At 37.1% G+C, this 26,442-nt stretch overlaps 2 protein-coding genes across 3 annotated transcripts; both read right to left on the bottom strand.

Moving 5' to 3' along the window:
• Nucleotides 1-6,714: 6,714 nt before the first annotated feature.
• Nucleotides 6,715-9,380, bottom strand: si:ch211-67e16.3 (uncharacterized). Of its 2 annotated transcripts, none has more exons than XM_063006514.1 (5): nt 9,326-9,380; nt 9,134-9,178; nt 8,583-8,603; nt 8,100-8,202; nt 6,715-6,900 (listed from the first exon to the last, which is right to left on the bottom strand). In XM_063006514.1, exons 1-5 carry the CDS (start codon nt 9,356-9,358, stop codon nt 6,824-6,826), a joined length of 279 nt encoding a protein of 92 aa, XP_062862584.1. In that variant the 5' UTR covers nt 9,359-9,380; the 3' UTR covers nt 6,715-6,823. The 2 variants fall into 2 exon arrangements, with proteins under 2 accessions (XP_062862584.1, XP_062862583.1); XM_063006513.1 differs by having other exon boundaries at nt 8,100-8,205.
• Nucleotides 9,381-16,614: 7,234 nt separating this feature from the next.
• cd28 (CD28 molecule) lies at nt 16,615-20,284 on the bottom strand. The gene is made up of 4 exons (XM_063006558.1): nt 20,236-20,284; nt 19,788-20,132; nt 17,616-17,755; nt 16,615-16,777 (listed from the first exon to the last, which is right to left on the bottom strand). Exons 1-4 carry the CDS (start codon nt 20,282-20,284, stop codon nt 16,691-16,693), a joined length of 621 nt encoding a protein of 206 aa, XP_062862628.1. The 3' UTR covers nt 16,615-16,690.
• Nucleotides 20,285-26,442: the final 6,158 nt, after the last annotated feature.

Raw genomic sequence — 26,442 nt, forward strand, 5'->3', positions numbered from 1 at the left:
CAAAATGATGATACGAGGGATCATGGATCAGTTTAAATATATCAGAATACTTGAGCAGATCATGTTGCCCTATGTTGAAGAAGAAATGTCCTTAAAATGGGTGTTTCAACATGGCAATGACCCAAAACATCTTGGTTACAGACAAACAAGATCGAGGTAATAGAGTGGCCAGCACAATCCCCTGACTTCAATCCCACAGAGAACTTGTGGGCTGAAATCTGAAACACGTTTTTTTGAGGCAAAACCCAAAATTGCAGAAGAACTGTGGAATGTCGTCTAATCATCCTGGACTGGAATACCTGTTCAGAGGTGCCAGAAGTTGGTCGACTCCATGCAACACAGATCTCGGAAACAATTGTTATGCCACTAAATATTAGTTCAGTAATTTAAAGTAAAGTGAAACCTTAAACATTTTCAGTTCATAGATAATTTTTTTGAGTTTTTAAAGAAAAATGCTGGCACTGCTATTTTTTTGAACATCCTAATATTCATTTTTCTTAATTTTCTGTAAAGGATTAACACAAACTGGCTAAATTTAGTTAATGTTTTGATTTAGAATTGAAAGTGTAGTATTTTCAGTGCATTTGCATTTATGGAAATAAAAGTTATTATAATGAATTTGTGCTTTATTCGCTTTTTTAAAATCACTGCTATTTTTTTTAACACTACTGTAACTAATGTTGCTGACTTTGGTTGTCCACAAGTCATTTTTTGCGAGTCACGAGTTGAGTCCCCTCTCTGCACTACACTGTGCCACTAAACGGTTTAAAAAGTATTACATTTTAGTCATATATAATTTGTTATATTTGTTATTTTAAAATTTTATACAGTGTTTTTTTAAGGTGCGTAGGGTCGAATCTTTGTTTGTTACAAGATAAACTACAGCAGCTGATTGTGTTTTGCCCCCATTACCACAGTACCATTAGATGCTGTTTTTTTATGAGCAGTAAAGATTGTGGTAAAGCAAATGGCTGTTGTGCGTATAGATATCGCACATGGCTGTTCACACTTTATGCTATAGGTCTGTTATTTCTATATGGTAAGTTAACTGTGAATTTTTCCACAAAGCATGAAGAAATGTGTTTGAGATGTGGATGTTCAGCTATGTCTTTATTAACCACAGTAAGAGGTTAGGGTTCGTTGTTGTTCACTAAATGTGTGTCTAATTTTAATTGATCAGCATTCTTTGTAAACACCTTGTAACACTGTCTGTTTAAAATATTCTATAATGCTTGTTTTAAGGACATCCTTCATAGCAGATCCAGGACTGGATCTTAGTACCAACATTAGATGTGGAAGTTGATATGGGCTTGTGGGATGTTGTAGCTCCAAGATCTTGTTGAGGACCTTGTTCAGGTCACCAAAGTGGCAACTTTTTAACCAGTTTCATTTCTAGTACTATAACACTGAGCAATTGCTACCTCCAACCATGTGACAATGTCAGAATTATTGGCACTCATTGGAGGTTTATATGAACAAGCTAAGCATGTTCATATGGGGGGGGGGGGGGGGATGGCAAGGTGCACTGGGGCCCATGGCTGGGGGGGGCCCTCCACGACATGAACTAAACCCCCCACCGCACTGCCTCCCCATTGGCTGCACTCGTCAGGTCGTTATTATTATATTACAATATTGTAGCTGCGATATGTGAGTGACATTCAGCTCAGCCAATCAGAATGCAGCAACCGGTTTATACATGTGCGTTCAGACTTCTGCAGTTAGTTAGTTTTGTATACAGTGTATCACAAAAGTGAGTACACCGCTCACATTTCTGCAGATATTTAAGTATATCTTTTCATGGGACAACACTGACAAAATGACACTTTGACACAATGAAAAGTAGTCTGTGTGCAGCTTATATAACAGTGTAAATTTATTCTTCCCTCAAAATAACTCAATATACAGCCATTAATGTCTAAACCACCGGCAACAAAAGTGAGTACACCCCTTAGTGAAAGTTCCTGAAGTGTCAATATTTTGTGTGGCCACCATTATTTCCCAGAACTGCCTTAACTCTCCTGGGCATGGAGTTTACCAGAGCTTCACAGGTTGCCACTGGAATGCTTTTCCACTCCTCCATGACGACATCACGGAGCTGGCGGATATTCGAGACTTTGCGCTCCTCCACCTTCCGCTTGAGGATGCCCCAAAGATGTTCTATTGGGTTTAGGTCTGGAGACATGCTTGGCCATTCCATCACCTTTACCTTCAGCCTCTTCAATTAAGCAGTGGTCGTCTTAGAGGTGTGTTTGGGGTCATTATCATGCTGGAACACTGCCCTGCGACCCAGTTTCCGGAGGGAGGGGATCATGCTCTGCTTCAGTATTTCACAGTACATATTGGAGTTCATGTGTCCCTCAATGAAATGTAACTCCCCAACACCTGCTGAACTCATGCAGCCCAAGACCATGGCATTCCCACCACCATGCTTGACTGTAGGCATGACACACTTATCTTTGTACTCCTCACCTGATTGCCGCCACACATGCTTGAGACCATCTGAACCAAACAAATTAATCTTGGTCTCATCAGACCATAGGACATGGTTCCAGTAATCCATGTCCTTTGTTGACATGTCTTCAGCAAACTGTTTGCAGGCTTTCTTGTGTAGAGACTTCAGAAGAGGCTTCCTTCTGGGGTGACAGCCATGCAGACCAATTTGATGTAGTGTGCGGCGTATGGTCCGAGCACTGACAGGCTGAGCCCCCACCTTTTCAATCTCTGCAGCAATGCTGACAGCACTCCTGCGCCTATCTTTCAAAGACAGCAGTTGGATGTGACGCTGAGCACGTGCACTCAGCTTCTTTGGACGACCGACGCGAGGTCTGTTCTGAGTGGACCCTGCTCTTTTAAAACGCTGGATGATCTTGGCCACTGTGCTGCAGCTCAGTTTCAGGGTGTTGGCAATCTTCTTGTAGCCTTGGCCATCTTCATGTAGCGCAACAATTCATCTTTTAAGATCCTCAGAGAGTTCTTTGCCATGAGGTGCCATGTTGGAACTTTCAGTGACCAGTATGAGAGAGTGTGAGAGCTGTACTACTAAATTGAACACACCTGCTCCCTATGCACACCTGAGACCTAGTAACACTAACAAATCACATGACATTTTGGAGGGAAAATGACAAGCAGTGCTCAATTTTGACATTTAGTGGTGTAGTCTCTTAGGGGTGTACTCACTTTTGTTGCCGGTGGTTTAGACATTAATGGCTGTATATTGAGTTATTTTGAGGGAAGAATAAATTTACACTGTTATATAAGCTGCACACAGACTACTTTTCATTGTGTCAAAGTGTCATTTTGTCAGTGTTGTCCCATGAAAAGATATACTTAAATATCTGCAGAAATGTGAGGGGTGTACTCACTTTTGTGATACACTGTATATGACTCGCCGTGTGGCCCCAACATTGAAGTTCGGGTGCTGGACCTAGGCAGTCTAAAGTGTTGTAACATTCATTAAAGTCCTGACTTAACAGTTAAAGTGAACTTTACCTTGTTGTGTGCCTTTATATTTATATTTAAACTGATATATCAGTATTCATTCCATATATATTGAGTTTCATTTTATATATATCGAGCTTCATTTTATATATATCAGTTTTCATTCCATATATATTGAGTTTCATTCCATATATATCAGTGTTTGCTATATATTTCCTGTTTGGCTTGCCATTATATATGTATATGAAATATGTTGAGGGGGGCCCAAAATAATTTTTTTTGCACTGGGGTCCATGAGATCCTAGAAACACCACTGATGTTACCATTTATATTTTATTTAGATATTTCACTGGGTGTACACATATGAGGTGATAATGGAAAATTCCTTTTGTTATTCCTTAAAAGTGACAGAAGTATGTTGACAAGTTATAAAGGCAACAGCTGTAAAATAGATATATGGTTGTTGTGTTTGTATCCACTTTTAAGGTGATTATTTAGAACTTTAAAATGATCTGAGCTATAATCTGGTACCTGGAATATAGGCATGAGGGCATTTTGTCCCCACGTAAAATAAGGTGAATTGCAAAATCTCTTTTGCCATCAGGCAAACGTTTCAAAAGCATAAAGGCCAGAACAACAAGACTGACCAACAGTGTTTACCCACAGGCAGTCAGGCTTGTGAACAAACATGGACTGTCACATACACAACTCACCTCATGAGCATTGAACCTCCTCATACAATGCCCAATTGCACATTAAAATGACTGCTGCTTCTTGCACATAATGTTGCATAATTAGCACGTTTAAAAAATCGCTGCTATAGCCTATTCTCAAACACTGCATAATTTTCCTGCACCTTATATGACTGCTGCTACATGCCTTTTTTACTGCCTTAGTTTATTTCTATTTTTATTCCTTTGTATATAAAAAGTTTTTATAGTTTTATAGTTTTTATATTTTAAAAGTTTTTATTCTACTAGTTTAATTTTGTTTTATGTATAATATATACTTATAATTGGCGTTTGGAGGACGAACAAAGTAAGAATTTCATTGTACAGTGTAACTGCTGGTTCTTCTGTGCACATGAAAATAAAACTCTTGAATCTTGAAAGAAGGAAAATTATTTAAAAAAACATTAAATATTTTTATTGACGCTGAAGTGACGGGCTTTGTGACGGGACTGAAAATGAGCGGATGTAGTTTAAAATATGTGAACCAGTTTAAAAAGCAAACACACCATCAATTAGTCATCATTTTTGTTTACACTGGTAGCAACCTTTGACGTTTTGCATCTGCATCCTCAAAACTACCCATGTGTCGAAACCATCCAGCAGTGGTATTTACGTGAAACCGCAATATCACTGTCAATAAAGCCTACGCTGAATGTCTTACACACTTAAAAAAACAGAAAAAGTATATCCTAATAAAAAGCAATTCTAAGCAAATGGTCACATGCTGGCTGTGTATAACCAAAGCTCTAGTTATGATGATTAATTCAAAAGCCAGAAAACACGTCTGCTATAAAGCAAAAGCTGCTAAATTACAAATTACATTGACCACAGTTAAGAGGTTTTTATTGCCTTGTGTTTAGAAGCTGTCACACACAAATGTATCCCCCACTTCTCTTTAGTCAAGTTCACACAGCACCCCAAAGATTATTATGTTAAGCTCATCTGCAGCAGCGCTCCAGCAAAGTCTAAATTCTGGCAGACCTGTGACCATCTAGACCAATTTTCCCCACAGTATACAGTGACTGTTTGGCAGAACTGCAAAAGTGACTTTTTTATGTACCTTTTATTATAAACTGTAGTCAAACTAAGTAGTTCTATTTGGGGTTTTTTAATAAACGAATAGCTGTTGAAAAAGAACGGATGTGGTTTGAAATGTGAGCCGATATGTGAATAACACACACACTCCATTAATTAGTCATCATTTCTGTTTACAGCACCAAGCTGAAACTTGGCAGAAAAAAAAAGAAATATCAAGCCCAAGAGTATTTTTTTTAGCCTAAGCCAAAAAAACAAGACAAGTCTATGCTCGATACCATCACAGGCTAGTAATGCTAAGAATTGTTTATATTTAATAAACTAATCATAAGATGTGAGTCACATGCTGGTTGTGTATAAACCCACAAAGCCGTTATGAAGGATTTTTTAAAATACCCCCGTTTTACTACATGGTGCCATAAGAACCGTCCATTCAGTCATTTATTCATTTTTTTAACAACACTTTATTCTGTTTAGGGTTGCAGTTGGTCCGATTCACTAAGTGAAAGGCAGGAAAACACCCTGGACAGGTCACCAGTCCATCACAGGGCAAATACGCACGCACGCACACACACACACACACACACACACACACACACACACACACACACACACACACACACACAGAGCAATTTGGAGTAGCTCCAGTTAGCCTGACATTGAACTGTGAAAGGCCCCAGGTGGGGCGGTCCGGGTCCTTTCTGTGTGGAGTTTGCATGTCCTCTCAGTGTCTGTGTGGGTTTCCTCCAGGAACCTCGGTTTCCTCCCACAGTTCAACAACATGCTAGTGAGGTGAACTGGAGATACAAAATTGTCCCTGACTGTGTTTGATATTAAACTTGTGAACTGATGAATCTTATGTAATGAGTAACTACCGTTTCTGTCATGAATGTAACCAAAGTGTTAAAATTTTTATAAATAAATCATATGCACTGTGAAAGAAAATTGGAGCACCCATAGAAAACCACGCAGACACAGGGAGAACATGTAAACTCCACAAAGAAAAGACACAGAACGCTCCTCCTGGGAATCAAACCCAGGACCTTCTTGCTGTGGTGTGATAGTGCTACCCAGAATGGATACAGAACGGATACAAACATATCATGTCAGTGTGAGAATAGTGCACCATCCATTTACATATACAGCATTTAGCAGACGCTTTTATCTAACTTACAGCAGTCACAGTCCGAACAATTGAGGGTTAAGGGTCTTGCTCAAGGGCCCAACAGTGACAGGCTGGCAGTCGTGGGGCTTGAACCAGCAATCTTTTGGTGATCCCATGTAGGTCAATTACCATTAATGGTAAAAAGGGGGCTGGAAATTGTATTTAGCAGTAAAATGCTGCAGTCTGTTATTGGTACCCTTTTTAAATATGGTTAATTTACCATCTCACTGTGATAAATTAGCTTAATGTTAGAAAGTATGAGAACAACTATTGCTTTAACTAAACTAAATGAATTTTAAGAACCAACATGTTAAATTATATTTTATGACTCATTTTATTCACCAATTACATCAAGCATTATAAGAGAAACTTCTGCTGTTATGTTGGGATGAACAAAGTACTAAACTCAATACCCAGTACTGTCATACCTATGATTTTGTTAATGCAGATTTACTTAAAACATAGATAACATCTGTTCAGCTGGTAGAGTGGGTGGTTTCTGGATGGCACAGTACAAACCACACATCGAACCTGAATAAAGTGATGAACAGAGATTTACATTTTCAGCATTTAGCAGACGCCTTTATCCAAAGTGACTTACAGTACAGTTACAGTATACAATCTGAGCAACTGGGTTAAGGGCCTTGCTCAAGGACCCAACAGCAGCAACTTGGCAGTGGTGAGGCTTGAACCAGCAACCTTTTGATTACTAGTCTAGTACCCTAACCACTAGGCTACAGCTTGCCCACAGCTTAAGAAATGATGTTTAAATAATTAAAGGTTTAATAAAGGTTTATATTTGCATTTTAAAATGATGAATAATGAATGATAGTGCTTTACAATATATAACAAAGAATTTCATAAATCCACAAATTTTATTGTTTAAATAACAATGCTATCTAATCTCAGTGCTGTTAATACATTTTATATATGCAGAAATACATCAAGCGCAGATGCCTGCAACTATAGAACATAAAGCTAGCAGTCTAGAAGTGTGACGATGCAATGATAAGGTAATAGCTTAACAAAATGTGCATTTTAGTTACTTTAAAGACAATATACACCGATCAGGCATAACATTATGACCACCTTCCTAATGTTGTGTTGGTCCCCCTTTTGCTGGCCCATACACAACAAACTGAGATGCACTGTGTATTCTGACACCTTTCTATCAGAACCAGCATTAACTTCTTCAGCAATTTGAGCTACAGTAGCTCGTCTGTTGGATCGGACCACACGGGCCAGCCTTCGCTCCTCACGTGCATCAGTGAGCCTTGGCCGCCCATGACCCTGCCGCCCATGACCCTGTCGCCGGTTTACCACTGTTCCTTCCTTGGACCACTTTTGATAGATACTGATCACTGCAGACCGGGAACACCCCACAAGAGATGCAGTTTTGGAGATGCTCTGACCCAGTCGTCTAACATCACAATTTGGCCCTCGTCAAAATCGCTCAAATCCTCACGCTCGCCCATTTTTCCTGCTTCTAACTTTGAGGATAAAATGTTCACTTGCTGCCTAATATATCCCCCCCACTAACAGGAGCCGTGATGAAGAGATAATCAGTGGTATTCACTTCACCTGTCAGTGCTTATAATGTTATGTCTGGTTTAAAGTATTAAAGTAGTCAACCTTATAAGAGCTGGATTCAACAATTTTGTACACAGTAGGCCTAGTTTGAAATGAACGTTCATAAAACAAACGTGTGAATCACACTGTAAATCCCAAACCATTTGAATGCGAGTTGTGGTTCACATCTCTGATGGTCCCTGCCAGTTGCTGCACCCGGCGCATGTCCATGTATTCTGCATTTTTGTCTGCATTGTGTCGTTTCTTCTGAAATAGGTTAGTAGGTTAGGAATAGATCACATGTACATTTAAAAAGGTAATACGTTCCTCCTGTAGTGCTTCACCGCAATATTTTGTGCTCACGTTCGCATTTTGATCAGAAGCTTCTAAGAATTTTTAGAATGCAACATACTATAGTAAATACGTTTAAGTGTGGGGGTTTATGGTCTGTCTGTCCTGAATACTGTAAACTTGCTTTGGGACAATGTCTAATGTAAAAAGCGATATACAAATAAATACATTTTGACTTGATTTGATAGTTAAACACAAACTTGCTTGTTTCAAGGCACTCTAACAGGAGGACTGTTTACCCACTTGATTAATTATTTACAAGAGAAAATGAGATATGAAGATGTCATTCTTACCATGGGTTTGAAGCGATTTTGCTGCAGAAGAAGGAACAGAAGAAGAACATTTGAAAGCTTATTCACATCATGTATTAAGTCAGTATTATTGAACTGGGTCATGTGGAAGTGGTGATTATTTCTTTTTGCATTTAAATTAAGAAGAATGATTTAAGTCCAAAGTTTTCATTCACTTGTAATGGACATGTGTCAAAGCAGTCTTGACATTTCAGTGATTTCTGCAATTGTTCTGTTTCTGTGACTAAATGAATAGATTTTGTTATTGTGAGTTTATTAGTTATAGATTTAAAAAAAAAAAATAATAGAAGACACTGGACTGTACTGAAGTTTGTAGCTAAATAAATAAAAAATTAAAAAGCTACATCATTTAAACCTTTTAACACTGTACATTTTTGTTAGGCATTGTGGTCTTTCTATTTAAAAATCTGATGTAAATTATACATACAATATAACACGTTATAACATAGTGCTTTAATATGCTTTATAATTCAGCTGTTCCCCCAATTGCACCACAATTTAAATAGCACAAATTAAAAGAAAACATTGGTTACCTGCATTGGAACATAGGTCAGCGTCAGCTCTTCTGATCTCCTGGTCTATTAGGGGGGGGGAGATTTTGGTAAGGGGACATTACTTATATGGTAAGAGTAGCATTTTATTGCTCCAGTATAATTCCTTTAAACATAGGAAGCATTAAAACAATAATAATAAAAATAAATACATTTACAAGTATGTGGACTTACTCTCAGTCTGATGTACATTACAGTAATGAGCATGCTGTAGAAACACAGGAGATGAACAGCTCCTATCAGAACCCAGCTGAGTGGGCCAGAAAGGGTGAACGCCCCATCAGTAGGGCAACCGGTGTCCACATCCGTGCAGTTACATGAGTTTGTAGGCTTTGGAGATTTAATACTGAACCCTTAAAAACAGTGTGAAGAAAACTAATTACCACTTTGTTTAATAATGACACTTTACTTCACTAAGTAGTATGTCAGCATTAAAATGACCTGCATTCTGTGTAAGGACTTTGTTAGTATCCAGCGAGCAGCGGTGCTGAACGTGCACAGTAAGAGAAACATTATTACCAGGTTTACATGATTACTGGCCTGAAATCCAAGTGGTTTTAACACTGTTTAATTTAAGATTTAAATTTGCTGATGTTTTTAAGATTGCTGTCAAAACCTATTTTAGTGTGCATATAAATGCACTCTTTGTGTTTTATTTCGAAACATAAGGCTCACCTGGAACCAGTTTAATTTCTTCCCCTTTTATGATTTTGACTGGAAGTGGGTGTTTTCTGTAAACTTCACATTGGTATTGCTGGTTTTTTTCCTCGTCAGTAAGATTCTTCATAGTAAACTTGAACAGGTTTTTCTCTTTTGAGACGTAACATGCTTTATTCTGTGTCCGTATTTGATCATCTACCATCTCACACATCTTGGTGTGACCAGCATTCATGATTGCACCCAAAGTCCAGTTTTCTGATCCATTATGCAGGCAGATGACACTGACTGAGTCGCCTTCGTTGAGGGGGTACTGCAGAAACGTTCTCACAGTGAAGTCGGCACATACTGGAAAATAAATAAAAAAATGATGAATTAGCTTTACCTAAAACTGTTTACGGGCCGCACGGTGGCTAGGTGAGTAGCACTGTCGCCTCACAGCAAGAAGGTCCTGGGTTCGATCCCCAGATGGGGCGGTCTGGGTCCTTTCTGTGTGGAGTTTGCATGTTCTCCCCGTGTCTGCGTGGGTTTCCTCCGGGAGCTCCGGTTTCCTTCCACAATCCAAAGACGTGCAAGTAACATGAATTGGAGACACTAAATTGTCCAGGACTGTGTTCCATATAAACTTGAGAAGTAATAAATCTTGTGTACTGAGTAACTACTGTTCCTGTCATGAATGTAACCAAAAGTGTAAAACATGACGTTAAAATCCTAATAAACAAACAATATGATGTGTAATAATATAATAATACAATGAATCAGTTAGCAGCAGGAAATGATTTGATACAGCACAGAATGCTCCAGAATAACATGGACTACTATAAGAAAAGCAACTAGACTTAACATACAAGAATGTAATTATTATTTTTTTTAATCTGAGTTTATACATTTAAAGCTTTCTAGCTTTACATAGTGCCACTGTTCAGGTTCTGTAAGTTGTCTTATTTAAAAAGAATAACCACTTACCATAGTGAAGTGTGAAAGAGAGGCTCAGAAGAAGAATGAGATATGTGTCAGACATGTCAACTAAGTTTACAAAGAAGTGAGTGAATGTGACACCTTGGAAACTCCTCTGTATATTTTGAACAAAGCAGAGAAACAACAGGAAATGAATAGAATGATCTCAGAGGCTGATTTTCACGTAGGTGATGGTACAGATAATGTGAATATGTGCAGCATCAGAAGATTCTAGTTTGATACACATCTCGTATTCCTGTATCTAGACACGTGATGGTAACGTTATCATGATTGATAAAGAGCATAAATAAAGAGAAGTTTACAAATATAAACCCCATTTCTGGAAAAGTTGAGATATTTTATGAAATGCAGTATAAACATGAAACTGATTTGTTAAGTGATGGCAGTATTTGTCTCTCTAAAATCCCAATATACGCATCTGCATCAATGGTTCCTTCACTTATATGTACATTACTCATCATGTAACCACTTTAGTCCCCCCATTCATGGTTCCACTGTCTTTCGGTCCATCTGACATGAGTTCAGTTCCAGGGAACTTTTAATTGATGCACGGCTTTCTCTTTGCATAATAGAGTTTCAGGTTGTGTATACTGATGCAGCGGTGGACTGTGTAAAGTGACAACAGTTTTCCAAAGTACTCCTAAAGCCAGGTGGCTATACTGGTCATGCACATTCAACAGTGATTTCTGGCCTTGTCCAACCCAGACTGAGATTCTTCCTGATTCACAAAGACATAAATAATTTGCTGAGATTGTTGTTAATCGATTGACTCATTTCACGCAATTTGGCACAAGGTGGTGAGTCAATTCCATCCATTGCTCGCAAAGACTGAGCCTTTGGTAGATCCTTGTTTGTAGGCAATCATCATTCCTTCACCTGCTTAGTGTAGAATGTTTTAAAATTGTCAAAATTCTTTCACAGTGTTTTTGAGTGTTTTAGGCATTAAATTTAACATTAGTGTATTTACAAAGTATAATCAAGCTAAAACATTAAATGTCAGGTTCAGTGGAATTCACAAATCACAGTTTTATGTTTTACTGCATCTTATAAAATGTTCCATTTCTTCCAGAAATGCTTTTTTTTTTCTTTTTCTCCTTCTTTTCATTTTTTCATTTTATGTCATTAAAGCACTTTAAGCTCTATCCATAGCTTCTCTGGTTTTCTGCCAATTATGTCTAACATTTAAAATCCTTGAAGGACTTGTGATATAATCTCCAGGTAATACATTTACATTTTTGGCATTTAGCAGACGCTTTAATCCAAAGCAACTTACAGTCTAAGCAATTGAGGGTTAAGGGCCCAACAGTGGCAACCTGGCATTGGTGGGGTTTGAACCAGGAACTTTCTGCTCACTAGTCCTGTACCTTAACTGCTAGGCTATAACTGCCACAGACACCTGATGGTTTAATTGTTTAACCTCACTTAGAACTTGCACATTAGAAGTCTGTTTCTAATTGCAGTTTTACTGTCGCCTCACAGCAAGAAGACATGCAAGTGAGGTGAATTGGAGATACAAAATTGTCCAGGACTGTGTTTGATACAAACCTTTTACAAACCGTTTCTGTCATGAATGTAACCAAAAGTGTAAAACATGACATTAAAATCCCAATAAACAAACAATAAACAAACAATTAAAGCTGAGCTTATCAATTTCTTAGTGCAAAGAATCAAAGAGAAAACTAGTTAGTAATTAAAAACCCATTACTAGCTTGATTCCTGTTTCTAACCATGTTAGACCATGTTGTCCAACTGTATTTCCCTCCCTCTTATTTCCTCCATAGTAGACAGTGTGTTTTCCTGATTGAAAGTGTCTCAGTCCTGACATTTTAGTTCACTGATTCCAAAGATGTTGATGTGTAGATGATCCATTTCCCTCTTCAGCTGCTTTGACTTCTTTTCTTATCTATCAACCTCAGCAACTAGGCATCCAGAGGACTTCGACACTGTCATGTCAAACACACAAGCTGTACCCAGCTGTTCCTCAGTAACAAGTTTAATGCCTTTTTAATGAGGGTCCCATCTTCTGGCAATATGCTGAAATTCATTCTGTTTTTCCTTTTCTGTTTGGTTTTCTTGGTACAGTACAGAAGTAGTTTACCGTTGCCTTCTGTTAGGTTTTTCGGAACATAAAAACGTACATTTAATATGGGAAGCGTTCCGGCAATCACCCACGTGCTCCCTTTGTTCAAAATGGCGCCGGCCTTGCTCCCTTAGTTCAAAATGGCGCCGGCCAGGCTCCCTCCCTGACTCCTACCGAAGGGGGGGAGGCGGAGCCCTGGGTTTTTTAGCACATTTCATTGGCTCCAACAGCAGCGGCGGAGGAGGAGCCTAGACTAGTTTAAAAGAAGGGCGCGCTCAGAAACCGGGTCTCTTTCTTGGTGGTTGTGTTTCTAGACTGCAGGAGAAAGGAGCGCCGATTGGCTTAGCTCTGACATATATTCACAGATCATTTTTACACTTAATAAAGTGTTTTAAAGAGTACTTTCTGGACTTCCCGACTGCTTTCTTCAGGACCTTTTGAACTAAAAGATCCGTCCTAACACTTCCTTCGACCTTCTTTCGACCTGTCCATGGGAGTCCAGGCAGCATAGCTCTCTGCCCCCTGATGCACTCAAGCCTTCTCACCTCAATCAGGGACCATATCATATTATGAAAAGTAGCTTTTGCTAAACTTATACATAGTTTTGTATTATTTACATGCCCATGATCTACTCATTATGGTCTTGAGACACAGTTGAGAGACACTGGTATGAATAATTCAGATTAATACATAATACAGTTGGATATTAATTCCAACATGCTTAAAGCTTTTTGTTTTTATAGCCTAATTAAAATGTTTTAATGTGAGTTTGAAGCTTTCAGAATGGCCTCATGCATTTTTACCTTAAAAGTCACTATTTCACCTCGTAAGTTGTTTTACTTCTGCTAGCTATGTCAACAAAAATATATGTGACTAGGTTATAATGGTTTAACAGAGTTAATGAAATCACTGCTGTTTAATTGCAGTGATTGAACAAAACTCAGAGAACTGAAAACAGTTTGAGGACTGGTGTATTTGTGTAACTGCTGAGCTAGTGCACTTGTATACTGGTTTCCTAGCAAATGTCCCAGTTGTGGTCTGGTTGCTTGTAGTTCAAGTAAATCATTGTAAATGATACTTTGATGTGTCCATAGCATGTTTTGTTAAAAACATGAGGCTGGCTATTACAGTATCTGCTAGCACATCCTGTTTTTCAGATTAAATCTAGATGTACAGACAAGGCTCATTATTGAGGCAGCATGCAGTTGGGTTTGTTTGCCTGCACTGAGTAAACTACCTGCACACTGTGTTGTTTTTAATTGTTAATAGCCATTACTGTTTGTTAAAACCGTTTCTTAATTGTTAGGACATTATCTCTACAGTAGTAGTAGTAATGCAGTACTTGTTCCCTATGATTTTAGGTCAGCACTGTGAAGCATTTTCAGCGTTTTCAGGGACGTGTGGTTCATCCGATGTACAGCTTTCTGGTTAACAGTTAAAGATAAGATTTAAGACTTGCACACTAGCTAACTGCAATATCAGCCCGATTTTGCTGTCGCAGCCAAACGTGCTTATACTGAGTAAGAATCGTAGGTCTTAAACACACAATGTGACATGCTTACTGAAATCCAAAATAGGAGGATGGCAAAGAATTATGCAAAACAAATAAATGCAACACTCACCGTGACATATGTTATTTGAACCAAATTAATTACAATAATTTATAATGATACATACTAGACCATGACCCTGTCACAGTAGCAAACACAGTGAAAATATCCTTCCTATTTTCTCTTTAAAAAAAAGACCATTTAATGTTTTGTTTTATCAAGCCATGTTTAAGCTTGTTTTGAAGAAAACAGACATCAGATTATACATGCCAAAAATGAAAAAGACCATCCAGACTGTTACCAACAAAAGCAGATTCTGTTATGGCATGGGGGTTCACGGCATGGGTGATCTTCATATATGTGACAATACCATTGATGCGGAGGCTTATATTGGTATTTTGGGGCGACACATGCTGCCGTCAAGGTGACGTCTTATCCCAGGAACTTCATGTCTATTTCAGGAGGAGAATGCCAGGCCTCATTCTGGTTGAGTGGCTTTATAGACATCGAGTGTGTCTGCTTGACCAGCTTGCTTGCTGTCCAGATTTGTCTCCTATTGAAAATGTATGGCACATTATGAAGAGGAGAATCAGACAACAGCAAACACAGACTGTTGAACAGCTCAAGTCTTGTATACAACAAGAATGAGCAAATATTTTACTAAACGTCATTATTGAAAACACTGAAAATATTTTCTTTGTCCTTTTGTCTAAAGGTTTAAGTGAATTAACACATTACAGATTTCAGTTTACTGCATTTACTGCAAGTGTCCCAACTTTTCTGAAAATTGGGGTTTGTAGAATATGGTTTATGGCCATGGGATTTGAGACATGTATAAAGACACTCTTGGCATTCTTGTATACAATTCCGTTGGCACCACCTCCCTGCTGGCTGAGTAGTGCCACAGACTAGCATGTGTCCCCTCCAAAGCGTGCTCCATGCTGCACTGTATTTTTGCACTATTAGTGAGGACAATCCCCATGTGAACCTCCTTTCCCCAGACACAGTCAATTGTACCTGTTGGCAACCAGTCAGTAGCCCGAGCTCTCTGTGGTGGTGAGCTAGCGCATTAACCACTATACCAAGAGCATTATGTATTTAAAATGACAAAATATTATGTAATACCAGAGCAATGAAAAAGAAAAACTAAAAAAACACCAAGTTCATCATTGTGTATGTATCAAGCAGCCAAGTTGCTCAGGCTGTTTCTATTTAAACCAAATTACAACTGTGACTGAATACAATTCAATCAGTTAATATGCTTGCTCAACACTGGCAACTTGGCATTGGTTGGCCTTGAACCAGCAACCTAATGATCACAAGTCAAATACTTTAATCCATTAGTTACTACTATGGATTGTGTATGACCATTTTGGCAAATTTCTTATTAGCATAAGGTGACAGTTGGCTTATCTGCTCATCACTGGCAAAATTCCACTGTTTCACTGGTGCAGTAAAACTATCCCTGTTAATATTTGCACAAGAAAATCAAAAGATGTAGTTACTCAAAAACACTTTTAAGAAATGTTCAAAATCAATAATCTTATATTAAGTTTGTTTGTTTTCTAATCTATTTTGTTGGCCAAAAATGATGATTTAATCATTTAGTTACAAAGAACAGTTGCAAAAACAATTTTTACAGACTACCTCGACATGCAGGCGTCTTACAATTGCTGTACATAAGACAAAAATGTCCCAAATTTTAGTTCTGTTCACACACTTTAAGTGTGTCACACATATTCTGTACATGATAATGACGTGTTACTCATTTGATCTAACTGAGATTCCTGTTTTCTAAAAGATTTTCTAAAATCTACAGTATAAAACTGGTATAAAGGATTAGGATTTTCATAAAGCATTATTATTATTCTCATGAAACATTCTACTGAAATAAACGATCACAGTGAACGACAGAGCGAGGTCTGTCTGAGTCAGTACTTCTTTTAATCGAGCTCATTAAACAGTCATGACATAGTAGCGATACGTGCTTGTGGTTAGTTCTTACAGGAAAACACACAGACTGATTTTACAGAGAGTTTATTCGACAGTTCGTACCAACGTTACACATTTTTACACTTCCATAGGAAACAACACGTCATAATGTTTCTTTTCCACTGAAAATTTAAAAGAAATTGCACATAAAAAACAGAAAAGGATTTTACACAACATCAGATGATGCAACAGAAATGGTGGTATTTTATTACTATTGTAGTAGAGTAGGGCCGTTCTTATAATACAAGATCAGTTGAATATCACTGATAATTGCTGTACAGATCATGTGAAGTTCTTGTAGTCACCTTTCTGTGAAAGAGTTTGTAGCGTGTGGTTGGACTTCCGCTTTCTTAAGATTATCTTCATTATCTGTGCAGATAAAAACAACACCATAATTATCACTGTCATTAAAAACAATACTTGAAATGTCAAGTGTGTGTGTCTGTCCACATGTTAAAGAGACAACACATGTTGCTCAATTATTTGAAGGCTGCTTTGCTTGTCAACCTGTTCAAAACATTATATTAACAAGCTAATATGACTTGTAATTAGTAAAAAGTGCAAATACAAATACATTTACACCACCTTATTCCTTTAATTCCCTCTTCCTCAGCTATTTTAAACCATGTTGCTACAATTTCATGGTATAATATAATGATAAATTGGTTTATATTGTATGCGCTGCTCCCCATCTACCATAAGGGCAAATAAATTAATGAACAAACATTAACCTGTTCCTGACTCAACAAAACAGGCTTTTTGGCTAGTATAGAATGAACTGATCATAAATACAGTATCAATAGTATTTGTAGCTGTATTTTTCTCAACATAAGAAGTGGGGATTACGGCTCACACGGACTATGCAGCATTTGCACACATATTCAGTATTTAATATTTAAAACTACAATGTCAATTTACTTAAGCATAAAGTAAGTTATTAGAAATTTCTTTGTACCTGTGTATAGTAACAATAAAGATTCTATTATATTATTCCAAAAGTAGGCAGTGGTCTTAATTAAACTCTCTGAAATGAAATTTATATATAGGGACTGGGAGGGTGAACCTGTAGGCCTGTGCTTTAATCTTTGAGAGGAGCTTAAGGTTTCTAAGGTTTCTACAGCTGTTCCTGGTTTGTTGTAACCACAAGTAGTAAAACTTTAAAAAGTAATGTAAACACATTTAAAGCATGGTTAAGACATTATGTTACCTGTATAATGAGGCTGGCCATGGTGATCATGAATATTGCATAGAGCAGAATTAAAGGAAATACATCTGTTTTGTTTGGATACGTTTCTGATACTTGCTGAATTCTAGCTTGCACGTTCTCAGTAGGGCAGTCTGGACTCTCTAGAAAGAAAAAAGAAAACAGTTCAGATATAACAGAAAATGTACTTTAATTTCAGCTCAAGCTATTATTAAACGTACGGTGTATTCGTGGTAGAAAATGGAATTTGATTAAAGAAAACACAAAGGTATTTGCAGCGCTATTGACGTCACACAGTTTTATTTTTCTGGTGATTCAGATCTAACAAGTAGGTCGGGGAGGCCCCATTTCCACTAAATCTACCACAACACCCAGATGAGAAGAAGCAAGAGTTTCCAGAGCTAAACTCTTGTCACGTTACTAAGATTCTGGCTCCCTCTAGAGTGATCATTTTACAACATTATATAACAGACCAGGGGTTGATCACTATTGCATCAGGTTGGTTGCATTACTAACCAGTAGCAAGTTTTATGGGCTGTTAATCTGTAGTAACAATTGGCCTATCATGGCTCTCACATCTTATAAATCTAAAGTCTAAAGTTGTGTAAATATGAAAGGTTGTGAAAAATGATTAACATCCTAACATCTATTAGTTCATGAATTGTTTATGATTTGACAGATCCAATACCAGGACTTTTTTCATTTGATCCACTTTGACGTGGTTATTGATGCAGGTTATTTACGTAAATGTAAGATACAAATGTGCGACCATCATGCCTTGGGGTTTTGCATTGTTTACAGAGAGTCGATTGGTACACCCCTACATTTTTTAACAGCTGCAATGTTATGACATCACCAAACCTTAATTTAAATAGAATAAGTTGAATAATAGGACAAAGGTTCAGTTTAAAAGCCTAAAGGAAATTCATTTCATTTATTTTCATATAATCATTATACATTTATAAAAGGTTATTTAAATAACAAACACAGAAAATTTTATTTCAAGTTATGAAAGGTTATGGTATTGTGAAATGTTTTGTGAAACAGTCATCTAGTAAGGGGTTAAAAATTGAGAGTCATTGTAACAGACCTACGTTGTAATAATTGACTAATGAACGTAGAAGCATGTAATACTTGCATTTATACCACTGTTATTCAGAATCACTGCTTTATTAGATACATCTACTCAGACAACTTAATTAACTAGAAAATTAATTAAAGCAGTTTTAATGGGCAGTTTTATTACAGTAAACTGTTAATAATAATAAAAAACCATGCAACTAATAATTTCCTATGTATTTACTATGTATTTATTTACTTGTAGGTTTTGATAACAACCTGACCATGGTTGGACGGGGTGTAGCGTCACCCAAAATCTTTGCCAACAAGGCAGGAGTACATCCTGGGAAGAGTGTCATTATATTGCACAGTAAAACAATCACACATTAACACACTCACCTAGACCGAGGGAGAGTACAGAGCAGCTAGTCTGCCTTTATAAATACCTGCTGCACCATCATGTCACCCTGGTTTAATTTACTGAAATGAGTATTTTTGTAGTTTTAGTCATTTTAGCTGTAAAGCCTTTGTTCTGTTTTCATTTTGACAATGTCTGTGAAGGTTTTTAGTCATCTTCACTATTTTATGTCTGGTTTTACAAATCATCAAGTTTAGGTTGTGAATACACAAGCTTAAAGCCAGCAGACATTTAGCCACTATTTTGATTTGCTACTGCACAGTGGACAACAGTGAACCGTATGAGAGCAGTCTACTAAGTCTACTAACTGCTGAATGTATTGACTGTAATGTAATACTGACCAACACTGTAGCTAAAAAGGATTTGACAGCTTATTAGTTACTGTTTTATTACTTGAATAATCGCAATTTACAAATAAAAAAATGAAACATGGCTTCAGATTTGCCTGTTCATGTTCATAGTTTGTTTAAATTACCTAAATTTAAGTAATTTATATGCGAACAAACACTATGATGACTTTTTAGATCTAGTCTCTAAGGAATTTACTTTGAAAACAGACAATAAAACCAGTAACCAAAATTTAAACCTAGATTTATTAATAGGTTCTATTAATTGTTTTGACTTAATAAACTCAGAGCAAAAATAAACCAATGAACTGGAAGTTAAATTGTTTAAAAAATGAAGGTCGGCTCTCTTACCTGGAATGTACACCAGCGTGCCATTCCCAAACTCGCTCCGGTATGGGGGTGGGAAGAAGACTTCTAGTTGGCATCTGTACAGGTCAGTGTCCTCTCCTTTTAAGCCAAAGATGGTCAGGTCCACTCTCTCTGTGCTCACATTACCTATACAATGCACTGCACCATCTGTCACTATGTGAGGGTTCGAGACATTGACAAAGGCCCTGCAGATCCTTTCTTTTCCATACATGCCTTTATAAACAGACACTTGCATCTCCAGTGGTAGGGGCTTTGTCTTGTAAGTGCAATGCAAAGACACTTGTCCCTGTCTTCCTACTGCATAGTACGGTTGAAAAACATGGAAAGCTGCAGGGCATGAGAAATAGAGATAATAATTGTTAGTAAATGTCATTATGGCAGTGATATGTGGCAAATATATATCCAGAACTATATTTTAAAAGATACTCACCATGCCCCAGTGGGATGCCCATGATCACTGTGATAAGGATAACAATCATTGTGTACCTCTGGGTGGTATTTCCTATTCTCCTTTTATGCTTGAAAATATTTAAACTATTGTGGAAAGCTTCATGACATCATTACTGTAGCAGGAAACCTCAGGCTGACGGTAAGTGCCCGTATTCGATGCTAATTTTTTTCTACATTCGCATGACATATCATGCAAGTTTGCTGCAAAGTGGTGGAAAAAATGTTGAACGTTGAATGCTGCAAGTGCAAAAAAGCAATATATCAGCAAAATGAACCATATACGAATAGGGCTTTAACCAGTCAGTCAGAATGAAACCCTGATAACGTAAAATGGAAACAAATTCTGGTATTTCTCTGAAATAATTGTGCTAAATTAATATGTTTGTGTTTGAATATGCATATTTGATATGTGCTGAGTGTTACAAAAGAATATTTTGATGGAATAAATATGACTGAAATGGCATGACGAGCTGTATTTTAAATTCGATAATGATTAATACTGATTGTTTCTCTGCCGTAATTTTGCATGCAGCGGCCAAATAGTCTGAGACAGCCAGTGAACATGCTTATACTTCAAATTTAATGCAATGTTTTCTTTATTTTTCAAATCAAAATCAGCATAAAATAGAGTGAAATGTTAAGTCCTTTTAAATTTTTTTTTAAAAAGTATAAGTAAGCACTCAAAAGTGAAGGGAAATGAAAGTGTTTCTACAAAAGGTCAGATTTCTATTAGTCGTTACAATTGAAGCACATGATCAGACCGATGTAATTAGATGCATTTTTCAGATCCAGGACTAATTTCTTTTCAGCATATAAGGAGAGGTGAAGTTTTCCTTCAGAATATGACAAGACGCTACTGTACCAAACACCTTTCAATGGTTGCAGTCAGACCAGCTTTATTTGTATAGGTACAGAAGTTACCAGCTATATTATTTATTAATCACTCAAGAGGAAGTAAGAAGTTTAATAAGAAGTTTAATTAGGCACAAGTTTAATAACATTGCAGAGGTTTTTATATCACCAAAATAATATTTAAACTTCCTTTGTGTGTATAATTTTAATCCATATTTTTTGTACAGAGCAGTTTGTTGTTTGAAAAGTAACATATATAAAAATAGCATAAGTCATTACAAGGTTATCATGACATGCATGTCCCTTACAGGTAGACCTAAACTTCAGACTATAACTGCAGGAAGAACAATAAAACACTGTAAACAACACATTCTTTCACTGTATAAAACAGTAACACAACATCAGTCCATTTAATCTGAAATGGTTGATTGAAGATCACTGATCTTTTATATCTAAAGTGTTTTTGTCTTCCGGTCACATGCTTTTGTATTTGTGGTGGATGGCAGCTGGAGTTTGCTAAACTCATCTGGCTCTTTGGAACTCTCCCGGCTTCGTGTTGTAATAATCACTCTCATATGTATCTGCACACTTGAGTTTCCACTGGTTCAGAAACACAAACAAGATACAAACAGGACAGATAATAAAACATACAAAAATAATGTCATATATACTTAAATACAAAAACAGATATTTGAAAAATTAATGAATTAATGCATAATTGTGTATGTTATGTCTATACTTTTGTGACTGAGAGGGGAAGAGAAAAGGACCCTTAGTAAAAGGTATGAAAGTATCCAAAATAAAATACAGCACAGGAGACAATATCAGTTAAACAGAGACCCGGGGTCACCAAATATTTTTTGATAAATCTTTTGTTCCTGCCGTTTTCTTTTTTTGTCAAAATGTTTCTGCTGTATTGAAAATCAGGTCACACAAATTAATGAACTTTTAAAATGTGTTTAATCAGATCAAACATGGGGACAATATAGAGAACCAATTTACCTACTAGCCTTATTTTTATAGAATTTTAATGATTTCTGCAGCTTTTTCTGTGACTAAATGATTAGAAAGCATACAACACAAAAACAATATAAACCTGTAGACCTAAGACAATATAAAACAATATGGCCCTATCTATCTATCTATCTATCTATCTATCTATCTATCTATCTATCTATCTATCTATCTATCTATCTATCTATCTATCTATCTATCTATCTATCTATCTATCTATCTAACTATCTATCTATCTATCTATCTGTCTATCTGTCTATCGATATGGGTTCTTATTAAAGACCATAATTAACTACAGCTGATGACTGCTCTGTGCCCATATATATTAGGCAGACAGAAATGCAGCATAAATAATTTAAATAATTTCCTATACCACAAATGTCATTTTTATTTTTAATTTTTATTTTAACTTGTAATGGTTGGTGTATGTATTTATTTGTACCAGCATAATATAATGAGGTATGCATTTTTATTATTTAGTCAGTGAGAAAAGAACCATTGCAGAAATAACTAAAATCCCAAGACTGACATGTATATTAAAAATATTTGTCATTTTTGGCCTTGACAAACTTCAGACTTTAATTTAAATTATAGATGGATGATGATGACTAGGTGTTTGTGTATTTGTGCTGCCCTGCAGTCAGTCTGCACCCTGTTCAGAATGTTTTTCTGTCTTGTCTTGCACTCAGTGTTTTAGAATGGCAAAAGACCCATAACAACCCTGACCAGGAAAACATGATTAGTGAAAATAACTAAATTAATAAATTAATAGTTATAGATAAAATGTATCTGACTAAAGAAGAACCACAAAATAAAGTTGAAGCACAACTTCTGTGTGATTTGGCTATCTGGTTGCGTGTGGGAACTTACACCAAAGTACCAGGTGACCATTGTGCAGATAAAGCTGTACAATGTGAGTAAACCACAACCTGTGGTGAGTAGTATCCAGGACAATGACTTTTCCTCATGTGGACAGAGAACTGGATCTATAAAACAATAACCAGAGTATAAAGTTACCAAGCGCAGGATTTAGAAATATGGATGAAATTCTTCTGGCTCCTGATGAGTTAAAGGATAATACCTTTAACAAGCAGGAACATCTCGGTTGTTCTGTGCTGGACTATGCATTTGTACAGACCGGTATCATTAACTTGAGGCTTTTCTATTAAGTAATAAACAGTGTTATTTGTAATATTCACATGAAATCTTAGATTTGCCTCTGAAGTGTTTGCTATTTCATAATGTGTAGAATGTATTTCAGATTCCTTGTGTAGACTAATAGTAAAGCTCTCTTTTTCATTTTCTTGCAGATCTGGGCACTTGATTGAAGCAGCGGTGGTGTTTGAAGTCACAGTCTGTATTGTCAGGTCTGAAAACAAAATAGCAATTGTTTGTAAGGTGAAAAAGAAGTCAGGTGGTTATACAGGGTGAGGATGTGGTCTATCACCATCCTTCTCTTACTTTTCAAATGTGCTCTTTCCTTTCACTACGGCTGACACGTTTTAGTTTGATGTAATGAAATTACATCATTCAGATAACAATGTTTACAAAAAGACTCTAACTTTAAGACCTTTACAAATAATAAATATGATGTACTCCATTAAGCATATATAATTTCTTTAAAGACTAATCCCTTCCAGAGAGTGAGACCTTAATGCTGAATCTGTTCTTCACACAAACTTTATCAGTTGCCAGATTTAAGTAGTGAATTACGTTTATATACTAAATAAAGAACACAAACCTGTGCATTTTTCTTTGCCTTTGAAGCAGGATTCAGAAGAGGCTGAAAAAAGGAAGAGGAAAGTAACAAAGCAACCGATCCAGTAGTCGAGCATATCTGCCTTGCTGTTTTTTTCAGAAGTGACAGTTGAAAGCACCTTGTTCCTGTTCTTCACTACACATGGGAGGAAACCCTGATAAACAAGCTAAACAAAGACAAGTTGTGTTACATGCAAATATATTAACTGTCTTATTTTCTAACTGTCTAATCCTACATTATTGTAAAGAAACACAATCCACAATAGACGTTTACTGCTTTTACCTGGCTTGTTTACGTTATGTAATGAAATGGGTTAAAATTATGCTCACTTGCAGATGATTTTTTTTCTTGAATTTCAAAGAAAAAGTAGACGAGAAACTTTCCATATGATGCAACCTAATTTCTTAAAGAATGACTACCCACACTTATTAAATTTTCCATTCTTTTTCTAAAAATGTGTTGTTTTTCTGTGTTGTGGTGACTGAAGGCCTTTCAGCTATGAATCACTACTTTCCTTTGGTTGGTCAAATTACCATAGTAACTGTCTGGTGTTACTTCTTATTTACAGTATTAGGACATTTTATATTTGTTGGCATGGGATTCGTTTTTTTTTTTCTGTGAGTGTCTGAATGGCAAAAAACTTCATTTGCATTTGTTATGACGCATATGTTGTTGTAGTTGGCAGTGACAGCTGCTGAACTTAAATGACTGTAAATGCACTGTACAACACAGTTACTAAACCAATTAAATATGTAAATGATTTCTGATGACTAAACAACTAATGTATTGTGCCCCAAGTCCTGACAATGTTCATGTCATCTTTGCCTTTAAAATCCATATTTACCCAGAATGTCCATGGATATTTGGACAGAATGGCTTTGTACACAGAGTGCATGTGCTTGACTGCCCTACCTGCAGTCCAGATCTGTCTCCTATCAAAAATAAGCAGCACATCATGAGGAAAATCAGACAACAGCAATCAGGGACTGTTCAGCAGCTTGTATCAAGCAATAATGAGGAACAATTCCACTTTCAAAACCTGAACCTGCAACAATTAGTGTATTTAGTTCCCAAATTATGATATTTAATTAGTAGGAAAGGTGATGTAAACATGGTAAACATGCCTCTGTCCCAACTTTATTGAATGCGTTTCAGAACACAAATTCTAAATACAATTAATTTGGTTTGGTCTGTGAAAACATGTAGGTACTGTTGCTTTTTCCCTATCCATCAAGTGTTTCTACACTCGTAGATGGTGTATTTGGCATTGTAAATAGTAAGTGTAGTTAAGTTTGTAAATGTTTGTGTTTGTGTTGCCCTACAATCAACTGACATCCTGTCCCAGTGTTAATGGGTGGCACCACAACCCTGAAAAAGAGAGAATTATATTTGTAATATACTGGTGCTGGTCATAAAATTAGAATATCATGAAAAAGTTGATTTATTTCAGTAATTCCATTCAAAAAGTGAAACTTGTATATTATATTCATTCATTACACACAGACTGATATATTTCAAATGTTTATTTCTTTTAATGTTGATGATGATTATAACTGACAACTAATGAAAACCCCAAATTCAGTATCAGAAAATTAGAATATTACTTAAGACCAAGACAAAAAAAGGATTTTAAGAAATGTTGGCCAACTTAAAAGTATGAAGATGAAAAGTATGAGCATGTACAGCACTCAATACTTAGTTGGGGCTCCTTTTGCCTGGATTACTGCAGCAATGCGGCGTGGCATGGAGTCCATCAGTCTGTGGCACTGCTCAGGTGTTATGAGAGCCCAGGTTGCTCTGATAGTGGCCTTCAGCTCTTCTGAATTGTTGGGTCTGGCGTATCGCATCTTCCTCTTCACAATACTCCATAGATTTTCTATGGGGTTAAGGTCAGGCGAGTTTGCTGGCCAATTAAGAACAGGGATACCATGGTCCTTAAACCAGGTACTGGTAGCTTTGGCACTGTGTGCAGGTGCCAAGTCCTGTTGGAAAATGAAATTGGTCAGTTGGTCAGCAGCAGGAAGCACGAAGTGCTCTAAAACTTCCTGGTAGACGGCTGCGTTGACCTTGGACCTCAGAAAACACAGTGGACCAACACCAGCAGATGACATGGCACCCCAAACCATCACTGACTGTGGAAACTTTACACTGGACCTCAAGCAACGTGGATTCTGTGCCTCTCCTCTCTTCCTCCAGACTCTGGGACCTTGATTTCCAAAGGTAATGCAAAATTTACTTTTATCAGAGAACATAACTTTGGACCACTCAGCAGTCCTTTTTGTCTTTAGCCCAGGCGAGACGCTTCTGACGCTGTCTCTTGTTCAAGAGTGGCTTGACACAAGGAATGCGACAGCTGAAACCCATGTCTTGCATACGTCTGTGCGTGGTGGTTCTTGAAGCACTGACTCCAGCTGCAGTCCACTCTTTGTGAATCTCCCCCACATTTTTGAATGGGTTTTGTTTCACAATCCTCTTCAGGGTGCGGTTATCCCTATTGCTTGTACACTTTTTTCTACCACATCTTTTCCTTCCCTTCGCCTCTCTATTAATGTGCTTGGACAC

This window comes from Trichomycterus rosablanca, chromosome 12 (genome assembly GCF_030014385.1).
Source record: "Trichomycterus rosablanca isolate fTriRos1 chromosome 12, fTriRos1.hap1, whole genome shotgun sequence".
NCBI classification, from domain to species: domain Eukaryota; kingdom Metazoa; phylum Chordata; class Actinopteri; order Siluriformes; family Trichomycteridae; genus Trichomycterus; species Trichomycterus rosablanca.